This window comes from Morchella importuna (genome assembly GCF_003444635.1).
Source record: "Morchella importuna strain M04M26 chromosome Unknown Morimp01GS047, whole genome shotgun sequence".
In the NCBI taxonomy this organism is placed as follows: Eukaryota; Fungi; Ascomycota; class Pezizomycetes; order Pezizales; family Morchellaceae; genus Morchella; species Morchella importuna.
The window spans coordinates 35902-60043 of NW_025763444.1; the positions used below are offsets into that span (position 1 = coordinate 35902).

General features: G+C 46.8%; 5 protein-coding genes across 5 annotated transcripts; 4 read left to right on the forward strand and 1 right to left on the reverse strand.

Moving 5' to 3' along the window:
* Positions 1–896: 896 nt before the first annotated feature.
* LAJ45_10523 (uncharacterized protein) lies at positions 897–3214 on the forward strand (the record flags this gene model as incomplete). The annotated part of the gene is made up of 3 exons (XM_046120047.1): positions 897–1172; positions 1232–1447; positions 1550–3214. 3 exons carry the CDS (start codon positions 897–899, stop codon positions 3212–3214), a joined length of 2157 nt encoding a protein of 718 aa, XP_045966706.1.
* Positions 3215–5256: 2042 nt separating this feature from the next.
* On the forward strand, positions 5257–6735 carry LAJ45_10524 (uncharacterized protein; the record flags this gene model as incomplete). Its single annotated transcript, XM_046120048.1, has 2 exons — positions 5257–6539; positions 6600–6735. The coding sequence occupies 2 exons, from the start codon at positions 5257–5259 to the stop codon at positions 6733–6735; spliced, it is 1419 nt and encodes a 472-aa protein (XP_045966707.1).
* Positions 6736–9426: 2691 nt separating this feature from the next.
* On the forward strand, positions 9427–9840 carry LAJ45_10525 (uncharacterized protein; the record flags this gene model as incomplete). Its single annotated transcript, XM_046120049.1, has 1 exon — positions 9427–9840. One exon carries the CDS (start codon positions 9427–9429, stop codon positions 9838–9840), a length of 414 nt encoding a protein of 137 aa, XP_045966708.1.
* A 5354-nt stretch (positions 9841–15194) lies between these two features.
* LAJ45_10526 (uncharacterized protein) lies at positions 15195–16386 on the reverse strand (the record flags this gene model as incomplete). The annotated part of the gene is made up of 5 exons (XM_046120050.1): positions 15195–15359; positions 15411–15575; positions 15628–15672; positions 15732–15997; positions 16062–16386. The coding sequence occupies 5 exons, from the start codon at positions 16384–16386 to the stop codon at positions 15195–15197; spliced, it is 966 nt and encodes a 321-aa protein (XP_045966709.1).
* A 3373-nt stretch (positions 16387–19759) lies between these two features.
* Positions 19760–20399, forward strand: LAJ45_10527 (uncharacterized protein; the record flags this gene model as incomplete). Its single annotated transcript, XM_046120051.1, has 2 exons — positions 19760–20096; positions 20179–20399. 2 exons carry the CDS (start codon positions 19760–19762, stop codon positions 20397–20399), a joined length of 558 nt encoding a protein of 185 aa, XP_045966710.1.
* Positions 20400–24142: the final 3743 nt, after the last annotated feature.

A 24142-nucleotide genomic window follows, 5' to 3' on the forward strand; every position in this document is an offset into this window, starting at 1 on the left:
TCTTCAATATTTTTTACACTACCTATTTGTGTCGCATTACCTATACACTAGAATAGTTCGAATACATATTCTATGGTAGGTTTAATAGGCCTATATTAAGCTCGATGATGACTATGGGGATGTAGGTATAATATGAAAACGCCCGTTTCATTGTTATCCTTCCTCTAGCCATTCTGATTAGCCATGTATGTATTACCTAAAGCTTCGTGTCCCAAAGCTTCGTTTGCGCCTGCGCCACGCGCGCCACAGGTATTTATTTCGTAGCCGCATGCAGCGTCAGCTACTCGCTTGGCCCGCAAGGCGATTCGCCGGTGATGAAGGGGAGTTAGGTAGTCGCGCGGGGTATCGTTAAATTAACCGCGTCAGGCTGAAATTATCGGCACCTAACGCAAAGTGGAAATCGTGATATCGTAAACGCAAGATTTATATGTATGTCTGTGTTGCAACGTATAATTCATCACACACGAACTCTGTCGTTGCTGCTCCTATAGGCGTATCTTTTATCACGGTCTCCACTTTGCGTGGGTGTCGTTAAGGGATACGTATACAGTCGCATCTCGGTATCTCGTAATTCGATATCTCGGATCTCTTGCTGTCTCGTACGGGTTTGCGTGACAGGCCTTCTCCATCAAAATCTATTTGCTGTCTCGTATTATTTGCTATCTCGTAGGGGTTTGGCTCCCAGAATACGCTAAGAGTCTCATACGCTAACGACATAACGAGGTGCGACTGTATATCACTAGAGCCTACCGCGCGCGTGTTTATACTCGAGGTGATCGCTTTAGCTACAGCTACAGGCCAATCCAAGCGTTGAGCGGTTCCGCATACTTGCGATTTGGCAGATCGATCCAGTCGAGGCCTTATATACGATACTGCACCGTCGACGTTGATCCATCATGGCAGCCTCGGTTTCGGGCTTCGATAACTTCAAGCTGCCGGCCGAGTTCCGCGCGGGCGACGTTGTAGTACATGACAGGGCTACGAAATGGAGGCAAGTGAGAAGGATTGGTAGCGGAGCGTTTGGAAGCGTATATCTGCAGAAGAAAGAATATGAACCGGGGCTTCGAATTCATCAGGAGGATGACACAAGGGCTGTGAAAAGAGTACCTTTGAGCTTCTTACCTGAGAAAGGGCCCTCTCAAGAGTTGCTCGCTCTCTTGAGGTTGACGAATGTGAATATATCGCCGTATCTCCAAAGTATGGTGGTAGTGGCATGCTAAAATTCAAGCAGGATAGTACACACTTTGTCAAGTTTTTGGGTTGGTACGATAATCCAGAGTACATCTTCTACGCTATGGAGTACATCAAGGATGGAGACTTGCATGCGTACATGACCCAAGACCGAATGGGGGCGAATAGAGATGCAAAAGAAATTACTAGGCAAATATTAGAAGGACTTGTGGTCCTCCAAAAAGAAGGAATTTGTCATAGAGATTTAAAGCCTCAGGTTTGACTATCCGAACCTCTGCGCCAGCTGCAGCCACACAATTATATCTATCAGGGTATAGAAATGTGTGCTGGTATTTAGTTTTATTCTAACGAAATATAGAATATTCTCATTGCTTCTCGCAAACCTATTTGGGTCAAAATCGCCGATTTTGGCGTTGCAAAACAGCTGGAAGGAACTATTCCACGATCAATCCAGGGAACAGAAGGATATCGCCCTCCGGAATTACTCGGGATTTTCCCAATGGACCAACGACGACAGAAACAAATCGGTTATGCTCTAGATATATGGTCACTTGGCGCAATGTTGCACGAGCTTTTAACTTCATTTATACCTTTCTTCGATGGCGAGGTATTTGGTGACGAGTCCGAGGAATTGTCAAGCGTTGTAGGGGGGTCGACATCAACAGTGAAGGGGAATTTCAATTTCAACTTTGAGGGTCTTTATCAGTTTTGCCGTGGAAAATCTGAGTTTCCGACACAACGATTACGGCAAGCGTGCGTAAGCCCTGCCGGAATAGCATTTGTCCAAAGTTTGTTAGCCCCTGATCCTCAATGTCGACCGGAGCCACTCAGTGCGCTGCATGGTCCGTTGTTATGTGATTGGATTGGGGGGGTGATAGGGGAGTTTCTGAGAATGGGTGTGGATTTGGATCTAAGATATGTCCAGGAACATAAATTGTTAGGAAAAGAAGGGAGCGCCTATTTCCTACGGTGTTTACCTCTTGCAGAAAGAGGGCGAATTGGTGCTCTCCTCAGCAAAGCAGTGTCGATGGGTTACGTATCAGCTACTTCAATTCTCTTAGGGATCCCCAGCGGTGGATTGAGAAACCCCTTAACAAGTGTCAACTATTCAGAAGCCTTTCTTCAGGCTATCGAACTTCAAAACACCGACCTAATAGAATTATTCCTGAAAATATCCACTTTCGATGCCGATATAGAAGGGACCTTTGAGAGTAGGAAATTCCTGAAAGCGGTAACACTTCAGGAGGAGAAAATGGAATTAAACTATGGGAAGATATTGCGGTTTGCCATCGGATCCGATTCTATTTCTACGGTCAGGATACTTCTGAAAATCAATTCAAACATCGGCGAACCGTTGCTCTTCGAAAATCTAAAAGGCTTGCTGTTGGCAACTAAGAGTGGTCATACTGCCATTGTCAAGCTTTTCCGCGAAGCTGGAGTCGACATTAATATTGCCAAATCCGAGTACGGCCATCGTCTGCAAGCGACCTTACAGATGGTAATGGAGACTCAACATCTATTGGAGCTTATGCAAAATCAACTAGCTGTGATCGAGAGTTTAGCAAGAGAGGTCTTCGGGGGCCGCGAAGCTGGAGTCGTCATCAATGCCAAATCCGAATTACAGAAGGTAATGGAGACTCAACATATATTGGAGGGTACGCAACACCAACTAGTGACCGGGGGTTTAGCAAAAGAGATCTTCAGGGACGTGGTAATGGAGGATCAACATATATTGGAGTGTATGCAACATCAACTACATGTAGCTATGGCCGAGGTTTTAGCAAGCGAAGCTGGAGTCGACATTAATAATGCCGAGTCCAACGGTCATCGTCTGCAAAAGGCCTTACAAGCGGTGATGGGGGTTCAACATGTATTAGAGCATATGCAACATACCATAACTGTGACCGAGGGTTCAATAAGGGAGTACTTCAGGGCCGTAGATGTCGAGCTAGTTAGATCTAGGTCTCTGAATTATAGGCAGAAGCTTCGAAGCGTAGCAAGCCAGCCGCCAACAGCGCTATAGAAAAGAAGCGGAAAGAAAGAGCCTCGAAGAGATAAGCTATGTAGGAGTTTGGTTAAAGTTTCAATTGGTGCTGGCGTTAGGCGTGCTCCATTGGGGTATTTATGAGGTTCTACCGATGAGCGTTTTTTTTCGGGCTGGGGTCTTCTTAAATTACTTGGGAATATTGCGAATAATAATGTATATATAACTTACTTTTATATCTATGTGTGAACTACAACTTATATTACCGCGAAATCTGTGTAAGCTTTTGCAGCCTGGAATCGGTGGTGGGACACATATTGAGTAACGCCAGAACTAGAATTCAAAACCATCGAACCCAACACGATTACTGGCGTGGGAAACCTTCATCAGGAGCTGCCTACTAGGTCCGCTCTGAGAATATGCGCACCAAAGAGTTTAAAAACTGCTATATATATCCGACACTTTTAGGCGTCTTCTAGAATCCCGAGAACCTGGTGTCATTAGCAAGCACATACATGTATATTGTAGCTAGCGGATACGAAGGGTTAAAGGGTTAAATATACCTTGCATCTATAAAAGGTTATTGCGAGAGTTCAGAGCTAGGACTTCCCCCGAGCCCTTCCCCATATGACCTAAAAAATCACTCGGATTATGGACATCCGGGTTGCTAGTTGTCATTCTCGATCATGTTTCGGGTGAGCACGTGAGTACTGCTGGGCTGGACATTTACGAACGTAGATACGGTTCTTGATCAATCCTCCGTCCTCTGGCACAGCTGGTACTTTTCAGGCAACAAAAATAAAATAAAATACGAATATAATACCCGACAGTTCAGACTCGAGGCGAGCAGCTTTCGATGTCTGCTGTCGGGTGACATGACATAAGTAGATAACCCCAGGCCCGTCCAGTTTGGGTAATGTGTCCACCTATGAGGTAACATCCGAGACATTCGAAACATCCTTAGAATAACCTCAGGTCCTGCCAATATTCTCAAGGTCTTTCCAACGTCGGAGAACCCGTAAGAACGGCTCTAGAATTCGGATGGATTCCCGGCTTTAAAACTATCTATCTATCTGATTAGTATGTACTTATACTAATGTGATTCCTCCTGTCAAGCTGAGGTTAAAATTTTCAAGATCCTTGCACGGATGTACCCATGGTGGCAGAGGTACCCCGGTTTACATGGGCCGGGAAGCTTTTTTCGCTATATTGCCTGAAACAAGGGACATGGTGCGCCCGTTCTTTTCAGCTCGGCAATCGATCTTGCAGCTGTTGTTTATTTCTGGACGTGTTCGATTATGGGGACCGAGGGCCGCTATGACAGCGGATGAGGATGGGGATGGGGATGGGGATGGGGATGGGGGGCTTTATTTACCCGTGATCGTGATTGATCTGACGCGGGAATATCGGACAGGACAGGTGGATAATCCATCCATGCCGCCCACCGAAGTTGTAAGTTTAACTACTTGTGCTTTTTGCAAACATGCTGAGGGTCGTGTGATGGCTAACCACATGTGCGTATGTGTAGTTCTACTCCACCAGTCTAGAGTGGAGTGGAGTAAAACAAGCATAGAGTAGATACTTCAATTCTCCCTCAATGGGGACCCTTCTCGCATCCATGTTGGACCACTATATATACCGACTACTGAAATAACAGGACTCATGAAACGACCTTCTAGGGACTTCCACAACCCCCGAAAGTTGAAACGGGGGTTTCCTACCTCGGCAACAAATAAGCAATGCAATTCGCCAGATTGTCAAGCTTCGTGAGCTATGTAAGCAAGGCAAGCTGCATGCATCGGTCCCGAAAAGCAATATATCAACTATCGCCAGCCAATAGAATAACAACCTCTCCGTCACAGCTTCTCTGTCTCTACTTTAGGGTAAACACCCTGCCAAGCTTCTATGATTTACGCGGCAGGCTGTGCAGAGCTATTAATATACAGGCAGATAGAAAGCAACCCCCACATCGACCCCAAACTTCAACGGCCATCTTTGCGAGGTCCTGGAAGATATAGAGTCTCTTAAATCTCCCACCCCCATCAGAAAGAAAAAATCCCTCCTCCTCTATTCCCATGACTATGATCATATCAGCTCCCGCCACAGCCACGGCGGCACCGATCCTCACCCTACCAGACGAACTTCTCCTCGTGATATCAAGACACTTCGATGTTGCCTCTCTCCACTCACTCACACGCACCAACCGCCGGTTCTCAAAGCTCTTCAGCCCCTCCCTCAAAGCCGCCGCGGTCCTCCACGGCATCAACGGCAATCCCGCCCTCAACGTAGCCGCAAAGCACGGCTGCCTCGACCTCGCCCGCCTCGCGCTCGCCAATGGCAACGACGCCTCCGCAACCGACACCCACGGCCAGACACCCCTCCACTGGGCATCCACCGCCGGCCATGCCCACATCATCCGTCTCCTCCTGGAGCACGGCGCCAAGCCACGGGCCCTCAACTCCACTGGTACCGGCATCACCCCTCTCTACTGCGCCGTGAAGAACGGTCACTACGAAGCCGTCGACACACTCCTCTCCTTCCAGTATGGCGCCCTCGTCACCGGCGCCGGCCGCGACGAAACCGGCGCCACAATCCTCCACTGGGCTGCGCTCCGCAACCCCCACATCATCCAGCGCCTCGTGCAGTGTGCGCGCTTGTACAAGGACGTGGGCTTCGATATCAACATTGTCGACGGCGCCGGCGAGACACCGGTGCATTGGGCCGCAAGGGCGGGGCAATACCGCACGCTCAGGGCGCTGGTCGCCGCCGGCGCAAAGGTCGATGTGGTGAGCGGCGTGGGAAAGACGCCGCTCCATGTGGTGTTTGAAGGGACGCCGCATGAGAAGACGGTGGATGCACTGCTGAAGGCCGGCGCGGGGATCAATGTGGAGGGACCAGCAAGGGAGACGGCGCTCCACATGGCCGTCAAGTCGGAGGCGTGCTCGGCTAGCGTGGTCATATATATGGTTGAGCATGGTGCGGCGATCGCGGCGCGGACGGACACGGGGGAGACGGCGCTGCATCTGGCGGCTGTGCGCGGGAGCGAGCTGGTGGCGTGGTATCTTATCGATAACAAGGCTGACATCGACGCTATGGACTACCGCCAGAAGACGCCGCTGCACTGCGTGGTTGATGTGGGGCTTGGGTTCTGGCGGAACCCGCTGGTCAATTTGTTGTTGGAGAAGGGCGCGAATGTGAAGCTGGAGGATATGAACGGGGAGACGGTGATTGATGCGGCGATGCGCGCGGACTCGGGGCTGGAGGAGTGGGAGCGTGAGAAGATTCGGGAGGTGTATCCCGCGTGTGTGCCGTATGTGCCGGCGGAGTATAGGGAGCCAGAGGCGTTTGTGCAGGCGCAGACGAGGTGAGTTTTGTGCTTTTGCTTCCCTTTGGAATGTTGGACTAACGAGTGGTGGTGGAACAGGCCAATCGACGAACGTCCATCATCGTGGAAGGTATTTGAGAGGGAGAGTAAGAAGGAGGCTAGGTCCAGCTTGGAGAGCGTCAAGAAGCTGTTTAAGGCGACTAGGACTTCGAGATATCGCATGTCTAGATCTTAGGCGGGAGTGCTGGGGGGCGATGGGTTGCTGTTGTTCGGGGGGAGTAATATTGATATTGATATTCATGGCTAGGCGTTTGTGTTTTTTCTGGTTGTTCGTGTATATTACTTAGGAGGCTTCATCTACTTGGCACATAATCTTAACTTTATTTTTATCCGATTGCGCTGAGTCTGTGGTGGAGACTGGCGATGGGACGATTGGCCTGGATGGATATGGAGGGAGGCTTGAAAATTTGATAGGTTAGGAGGCAATTGCGGGATGGGTGACGAGATGTGTGTTCGTTTTTAGGTGGAGGCGTATGGTTACATGTAATATTCGCCAGCAGAACCAATATTCGTACATGGATGAGCGGTGCATTCAATCATTGAAGGCCTAATCAAATTAGACACACCCGGTACATCCACGCCCTACCTAGGACTGGTCATAAACTACACTCCATCGGTGGTCTTGCGAATTAGCAGAGAGCCAAACACTAAGTGATGGGGACTATGATGTGCTGTATAAACCCATTCGACATTCGAATTGATCAATTGATCGATCTGATCATTTGAGTCGAATACGGGCACGTGGGCTATGTAGTTACAGCCACAACTGCATACTAGATGTAGCTGGGGAAGTATGTACCCTTGAAAGCCCCCCCCCCCCCCCCCCCCTTTCCTTTTTTTGCCGGGTTTTGGCCCTGTTTTTCCATCTCGTTTTTTTCTTTTTTCTTTTTTCGTTCCAGAGGTTATGTAGGCTTTCGACGTCGGTGTCGAATAAGACGGTAGGAATGTTGGCGGGGTGTATATAGATAGACCTCCGTATGTGCATAAGATATTAATTTTTTAAACTGGCCTCCATGGCATGGCCAGCTCTTAAAAGTACTTAGGGAAGATTGTCAATCGAGGAAAAGCTAGCTACCCATATATACACAAATTACATATATTAAGCCCAATTCGAAAGAGACCCTATTGATCGTGGAGAACGATATGTATATCGAGTAGACGCACAGCCGGTACTTGTAGCTGCCCTGGCGGAAAAGGACTACACTAACACATGATGAAATATAAATATTATTACGGATGACTGAAAAGGTTTCATCTTGGCACTGTGCCAAGCCTTAATTATCACCTCCAACGCGGCGTCCACCATGGGCGAGTGGTCTGGTGGTACTAGACTGCTCGTCGGGTTAGACACCGAGTGTTGACCAGTACACGTAATGGTCCTGGGTTCGAACCAGGGGTGGGGGTAGTAGCGCATATAAGACGCTGCAGTACCTTTTGTTCTTTTTTGCAATTTTTTCTTTCTTTTTTTCTTTCGTTTTTTTCTTGTATTAAAATAAATTACCAAACGCTATCTTGATGTTTGATTTTCTTTAGACCTTTGTGCTCTCAACGTGAGGTCGAGTAGATAGATTGCAAACCGTGTCATGTGTTACTACAGAGCACGTATCAGAGACAGATTGTGTCATTTTAGCTGACCTTTCCCATATATAAAAACCAAAACCAAAACCCCAAAGGAACCCAAACCCCAGCGCCACCCTCAAGTCAGTCGAGCTAACGCGCTACGAGCCTACTAGTACTTGAACTACACGGCAATTAATTACTAACCAGTACCTTGGCATTTTTGCTGCCAAGCCGGAAATGACTGCGCGCACAAGTACCTCATACTTTGCCTAGTTCTCAGGTACGTAGTCCTCTAAATATAACTCTTTTTCCCAAGGAAAATACGATTCATGTGATAGCGGGTTAGTTTTACTAGAGAGAATAAATTCGGGGGCAAACCAGATAACGTGCTGGGCTCACTCCTGACTTGGGTTCGAGCTCGGGCATGCGGTGACGGTATGTATATTTAGTTAGGGTTTCAGTACGTTTATCTTCTTTATCATGATATGATCTGTATATATGGTCTGTGTTTTGACATCGCATTAGTTGAAAGTCGGGATTCTTTATGGGGATTTAATTTACCATGATCACCTAAAGCCCGAGCATGCTCGCCTCATCGCCGTGCTTTAAGCTCTCTCGAGGCGAGGCCGGCTCAATCAAGCGTGGACCACTTGTACACTATCTCCGAGCCCAGGATGGAATATAAACCACCCCATATATATGTGGCACTGATGGCGTCAATACCATCACTTAGCAGACCAACCGCTGAACTACCCTCCGGTATGCCAAGAGTTATCTGTTATATAAGAACACCTGTTTCCCCCTTTTCCCTTTTCCCTTTTATATAGTCGAACATATACATATCTCCAAGCAGCAAACAATATGGCAAAGCAGCAGCAAGAAAACACATCCGGCGTCATGCCCCTCGTCACCGAGTACCGGAACCGGGGGAGGGCCGCGAAGGGACTCGCGGTCTTTCTGGTCGCGGGTATTATGGCAATGCTGGTGTTTAAGCTCGTGCCGTTCCCGTTCCCGCTGGGGTATGAGTTGTAGGCCGGTGCAGCGCGTGGAGAGGCCACGGTGCTGCGCGGGGTGCATGTCTGCGTTCTATCCGTCCTCGAGCTTACGGTGCGGCGCGGCCCGCCTTCGATGATTCTATCCGTCCAGAAGGCCTCCACCGGACATCAACCACCACATATACCTCTAAGCCCACCACCACCACCACCACCACCACCACCACCAACACCACCACGATTACTCCACTCCTGCCACAACAACCACAAACACCATTCCCAACCAACCCCCACAACCCAAATTAAACAAAGCCATGAAAGTCGCCGCCTCCCCGCTCGTCCTCTTCACGCTCGTCACCACCGTGCCCCTCATGGCGTTCATCCTCCTACTGACGCTCCTCCCCACGCCCAAGTCCGCGCTCAACGCCACCAACAATGCGCTGCGCCACCGTCTCAGGGCACGCATTTCCCTAACGACTGACGACGAGATGGTGTTACGGCCGGCGTTTGCGCCGCTGGAAGCGTGGCTGGATGTCGATGAGAGGGATGGGAGGGATGAGAGGGATGAGGGGAAGAGGGTGGTGGTGGAGCCGCTGCTGGGAATGCGGCCGCAGCTGGCGGATGGCAGGGCTGGGGAGGTGCGTGATTGGTGCTGGAGGGGCCTGGGAGGGGTGGGGGGGATTGGTCGGGCTTTCGGTATTGATGCGGGGTTGAGCGGGTTCTTGTAGGCATTGTGTGCGCGCGTTTGCTGGGTTATGGAGTTGACAATGGAATCTTAAATTTCTTGACCATATACGTGCATGCATGGGATGTGAGTGATACGTAGATTACCGTTGATGGCCATGGGGGCGTCGGTTTTGGGGCGTTCTGGATCATCAGAAGTAAGGATCAGCTGTTGGAAAATTGGTTGGCGTTACAACTCGGCCGACTAGTAGTAGATTTGTTTCAACATTCATTAACGTACCTACCTAGCTACCACTTGTAGATATTCCCCTCCTCTGACCATGATTGAACGATGCCGGTACAACAATGACTGAATGGATCCTAGCGACATACCACAACTCGATCATATGGGTACGAGAGTTAGTAGTATTCCCGGTTTTCCCCAGTACATGCAGTTTCGTGAACACCTATACCTATACCAAACAAAATCAATATAACTACATGTACATGTATTATGTACCCATACCTTCAAGCCCCAGTCCCCATACCCACAGCCCCAACTACAGCACCACCGCACACCGAGCCCCCCCCGCACATTTGTTACGACCAGCAGTACAAAATGATTAGAGAGCTGATCAAGATACCTTCCCGATTACCGGTATGGTTTGTGGATGCGGAACTCACGACACCCGGCTGCATGGCGTGCGATGATTACCAGCTAGAAGCAGCTCGAGGCGTCAGAGCTGTGTATGGGCCATATCATGTAGGCGGGAACGCAGAGGTGCTCGCACCCACAGCCTCTGTTAATTCAACTTGGAAGCATATATCGGTCCCACCGCATGATGGCAGCTAGCTAGCTGGCCAGCCAAGCACCGAGTGATGACCTGTGATGCGAGTGATTGGCTATGAGTACTGCGATCGAGTCTGAGCCGTTTGTTGGCATGGTCTATTCGATTCGGTTCTAAAGTGTGTGTTTTTGGTAGAATCATTTTTTAGTATACTCGTCAGTGCTCTGCGCCTAGCTACATACATAATCGAGTGAGCCGGTCCCCGGCCCGATCCCCCTCCCCCCGCCCAGCCCCACCACTCATCCCTTCCGGATCCTCCTCTCAAGAATAAAACAAAACATTAAAACACATATAGCGTTCCCATGTAATTTATCCCAAGAAAAGAAAGAAAGGAAGGTTCTTAGTTAGCTACAAAAAAGTACAAAAGGTACTGCAACGGCTTATTGCCCATTGTGCGTTGCTACCCCCACCCCTGGTTCGAACCCAGGACCATTACGTGTACTGGTCAACACGCGGTGTCTAACCCGACGAGCAGTCTAGTACCACTAGACCACTCGCCCATGGTGGATGCTGCGCTGGAAGTGGTACTTAAAGCTTGGCACAGTGCCAAGATGAGAAAACCCCTAACCCTTGGATGTCAGTGCTCAGTGCCATGTGTTATTGTGGTTAGAGCACATCTACCGACAGATGTGTCATTTTAGGCCCTTTTCCGATATTATGAGTGTGGAGGCAGTACTTACTTGTAACTATCAGAGATGATCTTTGTGGAGTAAAGTGAGGAATCCAACCGAGAACGTGGAAAATTTATTGTATGAACTGATGAGTTAGTAGAAAACAAAGCGGGAGACAGGAGTGAAGCTCTCTCTTTACATCTATGTTTAAGGACCAAACTACTTCTCATACAAGGAACGGATGGTCTGAAACAACGTCTAAGCTATAGGTTAATGAAACATTAACCCGAGCTTCCCTTGTCACAACTCCAGGCCACCTAGAGCTAGGAACGGAAAAGCTTGATCCTAATTGTAGGCTCAAACTCCCTGGACTATTAGTGGCGGGTTGAGGACGATAAAACTAAATAAAAATGACGAAGATAAACCCTCTGAGTTCGTCCTTAAAAATCGGGAGTATATGTAAATAACTATTTTCAGCTAGATCAATGAGAGCTCAAGCCTGGGCTCAAGCCATACTCCTGAGCCTTCGTTCTCATAATCCGAGCCAGCTCGAGCTCTATGTCAGTGGCGTCTCGAACAGGCTCGTGCCAAACATGACAACTTCGACTACCGTAATCACTGACCACAATCAACGTAGCTAACGAAATTGGACTATACATTGATTAAAGAGGAAAGAGCTCAAGAACATTGTGAGTAGTACACCAAGCTGGAAAGTAGATTTGTATCAGGGAGGTAGCTGGATGTAGGTCCCGTAGGATATGCTAGGCAGTTCGGCCGAGTGATGGTCTATGAGCGAGTGATCAGTTGTGATACAACTGCTCCAGAGCCATCGGAGCCGTGGAGATCGAGTCGACGGTAAACACAACATCTGGAGACAGAAATTCGTACATGGTCATCACCTGATATTCTGGCCAAGGTGAAACACAATACATCGGACAGCGAATAGGGGAGATATTTGGCATTGATTTAATAATACACGTTCATCAAGGCCAAAATCTAGTTATAGTATCCGCCGAACATTCGTATCCATAATATCTAGGATCTACTTCTAAGTTAAGACCTCCCTTGTTACAGACTGCTAGTATCGACCTCAATAATATTGTCGGGACCCGAACTTACTTAAGTCATCATCTTATCGTAGAGCTATTTATTGTGAACTGACAAAGGTCCACGTATTTTGTACAAGTGTGGGTCATAAAACGACTATAACACCGCAACCGCAAAAGATATAGAGGAGATATGGTGCGCACACTCTTAAAGGTGACACGACGGCAAATGGATGTGGAACAATTGTGGCTGCAATATGGACTCATAGGCCAACCAGAGGGCACATTTCTAGCCTTTTTCCTGCACCACTGCGACAACTCGATCAGGTTTGCTTTTCGGGGGTATAAATGGGTATAATACTGTTCCACTTTGTTCAGTCTTGGCGCTTTTTACATACAAAAACAACCATTTTCAATCGCTGATAACTTTATGACCATGATAGATATTAAAAATCTGGCGAAATAGAACTAAAGTTCATCACTATTTCTATACTTCTATTTTGCCACATTTTTGATATCTATCATGGTCATAAAGTTATCAGCGATTGACTTTCCGCTACTTTTGGTTACCTTTAAGAGTGGGCGCACCATAGTTATGTGATTAGAGAGCCAAAGATTGATAGAACGTAGCTCCGGTGTATGAAGCTCGATTGTCGACTTTGTGAATTAGTACTTTGAGCAATTTTTGCCGGTTGCTATGCGAAAATCACGAGAGCTTTTGTCAAACATTAATATCATCACAAAACAGAGCCCTTGCTCATTTCTTTTTGATGATCCCCTCGGGCCTTGGCCAATTCGGTCTCGGCCTCCACGAGACGGATCCTCGCATTGATGAGCGCCAGCTCATGCTCACGAGCCTTCTCCAGCTTGCGCTCACAAGCCAAACGCTTTAGGTTAGAGGAATTACTTTGTCCCGCACAGCCCTTGAGGCATCGCTCCTAGGTGTCTCGGCGAAGGGTGCGGCTACTTTCAAGGTCACAATATTGCTCGGGTTTGGTTCATGATTGGCTGAAGATCTAGTAGATCTGAGATTGTAGGAAGTCGACTCAGTCCTAGTAGGTAAATTCCAAACGCTACCATTACCTGCCGTCCTAGGTACAGTAACTGCTGCCTTAGCTCTATTCTGCTCGGGAGAGGCTCCGTTCGGATCCCCCACGCGTTCCCCGGGCGGCTTAATCATTGCCCTAGATCTATCTTTCTCAGCTGGAGAGTCTCTGCTCAGCTGTTTCACGAGTGCCCAAACAGGCTTTACTTGAATAAGTCTGTCTAGATGATCACGAAGAGTTAGTCAAAGTGGAACAGTAGACCAGGGCCATTAAATCGCTTACAATCATCTGATCTTATGAGATGGTCTCTACTTTCGGTACAAGTTTATATAATAGATCTTATTGAGACGCCTGATCTTGGTATAAACGCCATTAAAGTACTTCAATGGATTGAATTCTCACTCGTACTCAACATGGCTGGGAAGAGCAATCCTGATAAGTTTCATTGCCGCTTTTTCCGCCGTCATGGGGGCAGGCTCGGTATCATCGGGACGATTCCAGAGAGAGAGACGGATATCCGGATTTTTCAGTATTGTGGTGAGGACATGCCGGAGAAGGCGGTAGTCGTTTCTGACCCAGTGGAGCAGTATTTCACGCATTTTTGTCTATCGTGGGAGTGATATACGGGGAGTAGGTTGAAAGTGATGATGATGATGGTGATGATAATGATGTGATGATTATGGTGGTGGTGATAATGTCGTGGGGATGGTTGAGGCGTCGGCATGCTCTTCGGTTTAGGTCATGTGTTTGGGTTAGTCACCCGGATTACGCACTTCCACCCCAACAGTCACCCAGACAGATCTCACCAAAGTCAGAGAGCTACAGCTCCTAGGTCTCGTGGGATATTTGCATGCAATTAATGAATTAAACAAAAAAAAAAAAATCTCGTAGGATATGCGAGGCAGTTCGACCGAGTGATGGTCTGTGAGCAAATGATTAGTTGTGATATACCCACCTCTGGAATATATAATTATAATTCTTTCTACTCGCGCGCATTAATTAAGTCCTGTGAGATTTTTATAATCGGTGCTACCAGGTGCCCTCAGGACTTAATTAATGCGTGAGTATGGTAAGTAAGATATCTAAAAACAGAAGTCGCTACCACTTGTCTTACGACCTAGTGATTAGTCAACGCGCTACACACCATACATTCCACTCCCGCTATAAAGGTACTGTCTATAAGGGTAATCTCGCTATAAGGGTATGAATTCAAAATCTTTATGTGTAAAATTAAGGTAAATTGCCCAGTACTTGCTTTAAGGATCCCATTGAAGGTTTAGATACAGTACAATCTCCTTATAAGGTACAAAAGTAGCGCGAAGTCATACCCTTATAGGGCGTGTACCCTTATAGAAGGAGAAAATTTGTACCTACGAAACCCATTGAGGACCCCAAACACCTACCCTTATAAAGCAAATACCCTCACAACCCAAACCCTTATGAGACTGTACTATAGTCTTTTCAGTGTTTATATCCTAATAAAAAAGGGAAGCTATGATCAAATTTCCCCTAAAACTCGAAAATCTCTTTTGATTCATCCATTGTTGGGTACCCTCTCTATTATAAGGGCCAGTTGTGATCCTACTTTTGGAAGTCTCTGTACCCTTACAGCGAGAGTCGACTGTATACATCGAACAATGAATATAAGAGGCTAAATTTAGTATTGATCTAATAATACACGTTCATGCAACGCCTAAAACTATAGTATTCGCCGAAGATTCGTATTTATAAGACCTAGGAGCCGCTTCTAATTTATAGCCTCCCTTATTACAGATAGTTAACATCAGCTCCAACAATGTTGTTGGGATTCGAACTTCAGTCACCACTTTACCGTGGAAATATTTACCATCACGACACTGTGCCCCTGCTCATTTCTTTTGGTGATCTATTCTGATCTTGGCTTTGGCTAACTCAGTCTCGGCCTCCACGAGACGGATCTTTGCATTGAGCACCGCCAGCTCGTGCTCACGACCTTTCTGGAGTTTTCGTTCCTCCATGGCATCTAAGTCTCCTGAATCTAGAGCTGGGCGTTTCTAGATATCACGTTAGAAGCCGAGTAAAGTGCTTTGAGTGGGAAAATGTACTTTGTTCTCCGCAGGCCTTGGGGTAACGCTCATAGGAGTGGCTTCGTTTGTGATCGAATTAGTCATTTCGATGGAGGGTATGACTAGCTCATGTTCGCAAGCTTTCTGAAGCTTGCGCTCTTTCAAGGTATCTAAGTCTTCGACTAAATCTAGAGTTGGGTGTTTCTAGATATTATGTTAGAACCACGAGCGAAATGCTTTAGGTTAGAGGGTATACTTTGTTCTCTGCAGGCCTTAAGGTAACACTCATAGGAATAGCTTTCTTTATGATCAAATTAGTCTTTTCTATAGAGGTTATAACTGTTTCGAGGTTACACGTACCCACGCTGCGGGTTCAAGTGTAGCGGAAGGTTTAGCAGCTAGTGTTGAATCATCAGACGCCTCAGGCTTGATATATGGGCTCCCACCGCCACCATCACCATCCATCCCAGTCAAATCAACTACTATCTTAACTTTATTCTTCTGGGAGAGCCTTCCTTCAGGTCTCTTGGGCGGCTTAACCACTGCCCAGATCCCATGCCTCCCCGGAGAATCTCCGGCCAGCTGTTCCAAGAGTTTCCAGACACTTTTTTCCCGACTAATCCTGTCTTGATCGCGATGAGTCAGTCAAATTAACACAGTAGATCACCAAGGCTATTCAATAATACTTACAATCCTTTGATGCTATGAGCTCGTCTCTACTAGTGCTTTCGGGGTATAAGTGTATAAAGTAGATCTTATATAGACGCCCGATCTTGGAAGAAACGGCACTGGCATATGTCCCTGGTATGAACCAATCGCACTGAACATAGCCAGGGAGAGCAATCTCAATAAGTTTTATTATCGCTTCTTTCCTCGTCATCAGTGGAAGCCTGGTTTCATTGGGGTGCCTCCAGACACAAAGACGAATATCTGGATTTTCAAATATTTTGGTAAGGATATGCCGGAGAAGTGAGTAGTTGTTATCATCCCAGCATATCTGTTGCCCCTCGCGCATCTTCATCATCAGCAGTGTTGTATGGGGAGTAGGTTGAAGGCGGCACTAACGATGTCGTGAGGATGGATACTCTCTCGACTTAATTACTCTCCGGTCTGGTCCATATGTATGAATATAGTAGTCACCCCCATGACACCCACCTTCCCCACTCACATGTACTCTACAGCGACAGGCAATAGGTGATAGGTCAAACGCCCTGATCAGCTGAGATACAGTTATCTGCAAACACCGTATGTTGGTGGCGTTTTACCTAAAGCAGGTATATTACCACTATATCTCAGCACGTCGATTCCAACACTTATTACCTACATGTAGGGTATAGCCGTATTCAACATTCACTTATCAGATTCTGATCACTTACCCTCGACACCCGGTACATGTTTACTCTGACCCTTATATCATAATTTAGCCTTCTATATCATATTTCGGGCTTCTATATCACAAGTCGGCTTCCTACATCACAATTCAGAGCCCGATATCACAGTTCGGGGGCCGACATCATAGCAAACATGTTGGGGTTTTCCCGAAGATTGTTACGGATTCTACTGCTACTAGGAGCAGTTTGCTGTTAAGACGTAGGGGATGCGTACGAGACTAACAAACGCACCATCCAATTGCAATGTCGACATTTTTAAACCAGTCCTTTAAAAAACAATAGCACCAGGGGATGAAATATAACCTATTCACTGTTTTTAGAACTTTCCTACTTTCTCTTTAATTCTACCCTTGATCCCGCTCCCCACCTCAGTCCTGTCGATTATCCGGTGATCTGTATTTCTTTGGTTGCTATTCTGGCCCTGGTGGAGTCCCAGATTTCTGGCTGCTGACTTAATGGGCACAATAGAGTTAATTAGAGAGAGCATTTCCATACTCGATGTTTAAGCTTCACCATCCCCCCTCACGCACTTGACCTATCCCTTGGACGGATGAAACTGTCAAATTCGCAGCTTGCCTTTTTGAGCTAATACTAGCCTAAGCAGGTATCTAACACTTATTTTTGATTCGCTCTAGGTCTATTACTCGCGGCAGGCAAAAAAGTACCGGACAATGCAAGTTTTGTCTCTGGGCTTTTTTTGCAGTAGTTCACGCCTAGCACGCGCACCCATTGGTGAACCAAAAACCTGCATTGTCCGGTACTTTTTGCCTGCCCGCGAGTATCAACCATTAAGAGCAACGGATATACCCAACTCAGTGCGTGCACGGTCCAGGCTGCGAATTTGATGATTTCATCCGTCTAAGGGATACCAGCGATCACAAGTAAGACAAGACACGAAAGGGTTCTTGGTAAAGCACACGCGTACGTTCCTATATATGCGTAAGTGCCATATGTATTCTATCGTCTATTGTGGTAAATACAAGTATATGTGACTTGCCGTATTATGTTCTTTTCATCACCATCCAGAAACGTGTCTCCAAGTTCAAGTCGGGCCAACAAACAGCGTCTCCGATGCCACGTCATGGAATTAACCTCACTCTTGTGTTTATTGTTGTCTTCTTTCTCTCTCGTCACTATCACTCGGGGGAATAGGGCGTCGGACGCCAGTGAGCCTAGCTCCGGCTAACCAATGGAGCAAACAAGATAAGCCAATCGTAATGATTTTTCCTCCCTTTACTTCTTCTCCCACCGCGTCGAAAACATCCAAGAACCTCGAGATTTCGAAACATGCCCCGACCTATTGGCCAAGAAATTTCGGATTTCCACACATCTTTCTCTCGGCCGATATCTATTCTGGCGCGTCTGTCAGGGCGAAACCAATTCTGCCGCGCTATTATGTACGTCACCTCCTTCTAAAACTTGTTCAGCCTTATCATGTCGTCTAATATTGTTCCCCCGCCAAGATCAGGAACCGAATTTATGTGGGGTCGGATGCTGGTTTGGTTGGTTATGCAAGGAATCGTGGCGTGGTGCAAGGCATTGAGGCTCTCAGCGGCACAATAGGTTGGCAACACCTCCCAAATGCGCAATCATGCTTGGCATTGTTGATGATCAGAAGTATGTAAGTAAGACTAGACACATATTTATTCGCAGATTGTGTGCTTACTGTACTTTAATCTGCCCATAGGGCCGGCATGCTAATGTTGATTGTTACTACTGTAACCTGTTTGGTGTATCCAAATTAAACCCTAGTCATTGTTGGCATCCTACTTTTTTCTGCATTGGGGCTCCCACAGAATACCAACCATCCGACACGTCTGTTGGAACAATGCCCCCGTACGAGAATGAGGTCTAGAGACCGAGATAGTTCTAGAGCTACACACATAATATTAACTGTGCAGAGATCGAGAGCTACAAACACCTCCAAAGTTAGCCTACTAATGCTTGGTATCTACGTTTGCCAAGACGAGTGATATTTTGTGTTTGGATCGATACTATGTACCGATATTTGGGTCGCCTTCACATCCATCTTGGTCGGTGTTCAATTTATCCGACCAGCCCTATGAAGACAACAGACAGGTACCGATCTAAAAAGAATAAAAGGACTGGGACAGTTTAACGATCTCATCCACTATTCGCTGTTCTAGAATCCCTGTCAAACAGCAGTGCATGAAAGCCAAGCATTCCGCAGTCCAAAATGGGTAAAACTCTCCAATGAAACCGCACTGGAATGCCCAGGATATGGTGTGTGTCTAAATATAGTATGAATTAACTGTAAATTATCTCCATACAGAAGTTACATTCTTCGGCGATATCGATATTTGAACTGAAATTGTAACTACATGTAGTATCTAGGATCCCAAAGGAGCCTCTAAAGGAAGAAAAATCGAAAACATTGAGAAAATTAAACCAGAGTACTACAATCACCCGATAGACCAAAAAACAAAATAAAAAATCCGGTGAAGTATCAGATGGGAATGCTGGCACCAATTATCGGACCTTGTGATAATTCCCTTGGATGTCCACAATCTTAATGTGGAACTTTCGATACTGAGGCACTGCTGTATTGGGAATTGATGGATTCAAGCCATATTCTGTACGCGGCTTGAGGAAAGATCCGACCCGATATGTTATGATCAACACCTTTAGCAGGGTTTTAGTCCGGTGAACCTAGGAGTAAGAACCTTGAAATCAGCCTCTCGAAGCCATCAACATAGCCACGCGTGCACGAGTATTGCTTCATAATGTAGGTACATGCATAGCACAGATGGGGGCACTACCAGCCAACCAAAAACGCACCCAACCTTAATTGATATAGTCACCCCATGAACCCGGACATCAACAAAGTATATAAGCCAACGGGTGTCTAACATCTCAACCACATCCTTCACCTCTTCATTCTCACTTCACTCAGAGTCCCCGGATATCAATTAATACACACTCAATCTCCATCTTCCTCACCAGTAGAGCTTCTCGAACAACACAAATCTAGCAAAAATGATTCCCACCGCCGTCTTCACATACGCCACTACCCTGTTGTCCCTCTTCGCTATGGTGAACGCACAAGTGCAGCTACGCAGCTACACAAGCTACCAAGAGTTTGTTGACGACATCCCGTCCTGCAACAAGGATTGCATGGAAGTCGACATTGATGCAGTCTACCTCACTTGCGGCAGCACTGGCCTTGAATGCGCCTGCTCGCAGACCTTGAGACTCGAGCAGAACGTTGGCGCCAACAGAAGCCAAGCTTGTGTCGAAGCATGCCCTGACAGTGAGGATGCCGACATGGCAGCCATCGCCCAGAACGTATTCAGTACATGTCTCCCATTCATAAGTAAGTAACACCTTCACCTTCTCCCCTCCCCCACATCCCAGACGAGAAAGGGAACTTTGTACTAATTTTCATCGAATCATAGTTGCGAATCCGGCTGCTTTCAACACGACCACTGAGCAACTTGAGGAACTGGGCCTCATCGGCTCCACTGATGGCACGAACTCAAGTTCGTCCAATGCCTCTAATGTCACTACCACTGGTTCTGCACCGGTAGCCACCCAGACGACCAATGCTGCGGGGTCGTTGCTGGCGAGCTCGTTCTTGATTGCGGCAGTTCCGGCGGTGCTTTCGTTCCTTGTTTAAAGTGTTGGGGTTAGTGGTGTGGGTTTAATTTGGGAGGAGGCGGGGTGGGGGAGTTGTAATAGTAGCTATAGATATTGAGGACTTTTGGAGAGAAGGGGGTGGGGGGTGGGGGGATAGCAGCAAGGGGAGATTCACTCCTTTGGAGTTTCTTATGTTTTAATAATTAAATCTTTTTGGAATTCTTAGAGAAAATTATTTCCCCCAGTAGTATGCTAGATATAGATATTTTTCTCGCAATGTAATATCAGTTCAATTGGTACCGGTAGTTCTGCCATTTATGACCCCGGCTTCGAATGACACAACCGGCCGCCTATCTAACGGGACCGATACCGCAAGATTCAATTAGAAACTCTCCAGAGACTTTATGCCGGCTCTAAAACGCCCACAGATATTTCTACCTATGCGTCTCTTAAACAGACTCGGGTGGTGATATATAACGAAAGGTTGGTGGTAGTGATGGTGGTGGTTGGTCACTGTGTAGTTATGTGTTACATTACCAGGGTTAGGGTTCCATGAGTCTTGGAAGTGCAATACTATTAGGGCCACGACATTTGGCCTAATAGGGAGAGGGCCTAGTTCTCCCTTACTTTATCTACCTACTCTACATCCCCGCAGAAGAAAGAAAGAAAGAAGAAAAAATATTTCTAAGCAGGGGTACAACAGACCTTAAGGGGAATCCGACCCCATCTCCTCTAGCAAACGTCCTACTAATACCCGATCAGGCGCATTGCTCAACCAAGCTACCGGAACTGTTACTGCTAGATCCGAGTGGATAGTAAAGATCTCTTTCCCGCCTATTGATCGTAGATAAGATCTAGAGAGGTAAAGAGATCTATGAATCAAAGTCACGCGGTCTCGGTGTCTGCTTTAGAATAGGCAGCATTTTTTCGAAGACGAAAGCCTAAGCACTATATGTAGTCTAATTGATCCTGGTGCGGTAATAAGGTGAAGTATTTGCCCGGACCTTTCCCTCATCTTAATTATTTGTCCCCTGACTTGGTTTATCCCTATCATACTGACCCATTCCTCGTAGAACGGTTATGAGATTCATGCTCAAGCGACAGGCAATCAGCTTTTTAAAACTAGGAGTAGGTGCTTGGTAATATCTACATCGCAGGGTCCATTCTTCTCGCCTTAAACTGGGCTCCCTCGGGCTCCACACTTATTCACTTTACTCCTCTATCACCATTTTGTCTCTATATCGTCAATCTAGCTTTAGCAACTTGATAAAATTGCAGCAGATACTACTTAAGAAATGGCCACGGACCATCCTCCGCAGGGGACGAGAGTACACTTACGTAAGTAGTTCTTATTCCTACAATACTTTATCTCGCCCCTCGAATACATCCCCCTATAACGACTAGAGGTTAATAGGATATATGTGGAGCGCAGAGTGTGCGGTAAATAAAAGCACCTCTTTGAGGAGTAGAAGAAGGAGTCGAAGAAGGAGTCGAAGAAGGAGTCGAGTTGTAAAGTAAGGGGCTTAGTAGGTAGAGTAAGCCGTAGAAACGCCAAATCAGAGTACGCTGTGCGTCATTTATTTCCCGACATCTAATAAGTATATAATTATAACCTGCATATGCAATGTGCTTTTATAGTCTTCTGATTGGTTCATTGAGAGATGTTTTTGTTTCACTTGAAACATATTGTGTTGGATATTAACATAGGGTATTGTGCTGAGTGGTGTTAGAGTGTTAATAGGGTTGCTACTGGTTCTGGGAATTGATAGTGGTTCGATTTTAGTGGTTTGGTAGCTGTTAAAGGGATATACCTGTAGTTTTAACTGGAGAAATTGTCTGACTTATCTGTTGATATATGGGGATAATATATCAGAAAAGTCACATATTGACCAGATCAGATCTAGATATAGTGATGGACTTTGCCTGTCAGTCGGGGCTCTCAGGCCGCTGCGCGGCCCTCGACCCCTCCTGGCAGGCAAATAGACAAATAAGCCACAAAGCGGCCTGCCTGTATATTAGACTGATTGATATACATATAGTACCGGCCGAAGGCCGGAAACTACTTGTTTGATATATGATTAGTCGAGGTCAGTTTTCCATGAGCTAATATCGACGCGAGCACGCGTGCACGTCGATACTGTGAAACCCTTTTAAGCCCGTTACCTAAACTATACACCTGCCCATATGCCGTATAAATGGTCGTTTTAAAGTTAAAAGAGACAATTGCCAGCTAATTAGGAATATATGATTTACAACCTATATTTCAATGGGCTAGGTCCGTAGATCTTATCACTTGATAGTCATGTTTGAATGGACAATCTTGCGCCCACCTCCCCCCCAAACTTAAAACCCTCTTTCTTTATACGGATGCTAAATGCAACAGATAATACGAATAACTGATACGGATTGGTTAGAATTAGCCACAATTTGGTGTGCATAATTAAGGATAAACGCAGTAGTAATATCTTTAGTTACAGCGTACGATTAAAAGGACAAGATCAATCACATGGTGCAACCTCTGAGACATCAGGTGAATTTTCTTGGAGCTGCAAAGATGCTTGGTTTTTTCCATTGGCTTGGAGTTTCAGCGCCGCTATATGCACAGATTATCACTCGATAACACGTGGATACGTTGATACACGAGGCCCGTGGTTGGCTGTCGGGTGAATCAACGACACTCGATTGCTCCGCGCACCACTTCACCCCCCTCTATGTCCCGCGGCCTGATAGACACGTTGCCCCGCCAGAAACCGGCAACAACAAATAGATATCTAGAATCTTGACACTTCTCTATCCCAGGAACTCTAACTGGCTTATCTCCATTGGGTGCCGCCTGTTATCGGGAAAGAGACGATCTTACTATGGGGTCATTGGCACTCTAATACACACGAAGGCGCTCTCTCAGAATGAATCCAGATCCACCATACCCCGCGGTTTCATTTATCGGTGCTATTTGAATCCACAAAACTCAATTCTCGCTCTGATAATGCTTTCTGTCTCCACCTAACACTAGCTCAGACTATCTCAGTATGGTTTGATTTTTAAGACCTCGGCGGAGAGGGCCTCTTTACGAGGGCGACTTAATTGCGTTTGAGAGAGGGGTAATTATATCATGCAGGTATGCTCTGCTTCAACTGCGAGCCTGAGCTATATTCCCCTCCGAGTCAGTCTTCATAGGAGCCAAGTATATCATCACCAATCCCCGCACCTTCGCAATCCCATTCTGGAAATCTAACTGTAGCAATACCACAACCGCACACCAGGAGGATTCAAAACTGGCCTTAGGTAGAACATGTGACGGGCGTCGACTCGTGAGATAATGGTGCAGTTACATACACCTCAAACACCCACATCGCAACTGGCCAATGGCGGGCTACGCATCCAGATGAGACGGAGCCACTTCACTTGGTACCCCGCATTTTCTGAAACGCCCCAGCTGGCAACTGAAGTATTGGTGGGTGTCATTGTAACAATGACACCACGCTCGCCGAGCACTGAGGTATGGGAAAGGGGGGTATACATAGATACGAGTGTACTGACAAGATCATATATAAACCCCCTCTCTTCTCCCCGTCTCTCCCGTTCCTTCATCAGCGCTCGTTCTCTCACAATACTCATAACGAGCTGTTCAACCTCCAAATCCTGCTGTGCAGACGATAATATCTAGTTCTACAATAATCTTCTTCTCCTGGTCCTCCTCGTCCTCCTCCTCCTCCTCGTCCTCATTATTCTCATCCTCTTCGTCCCCACCCACGCGGTCCAAAAAAACGAGATGTGGTGAAT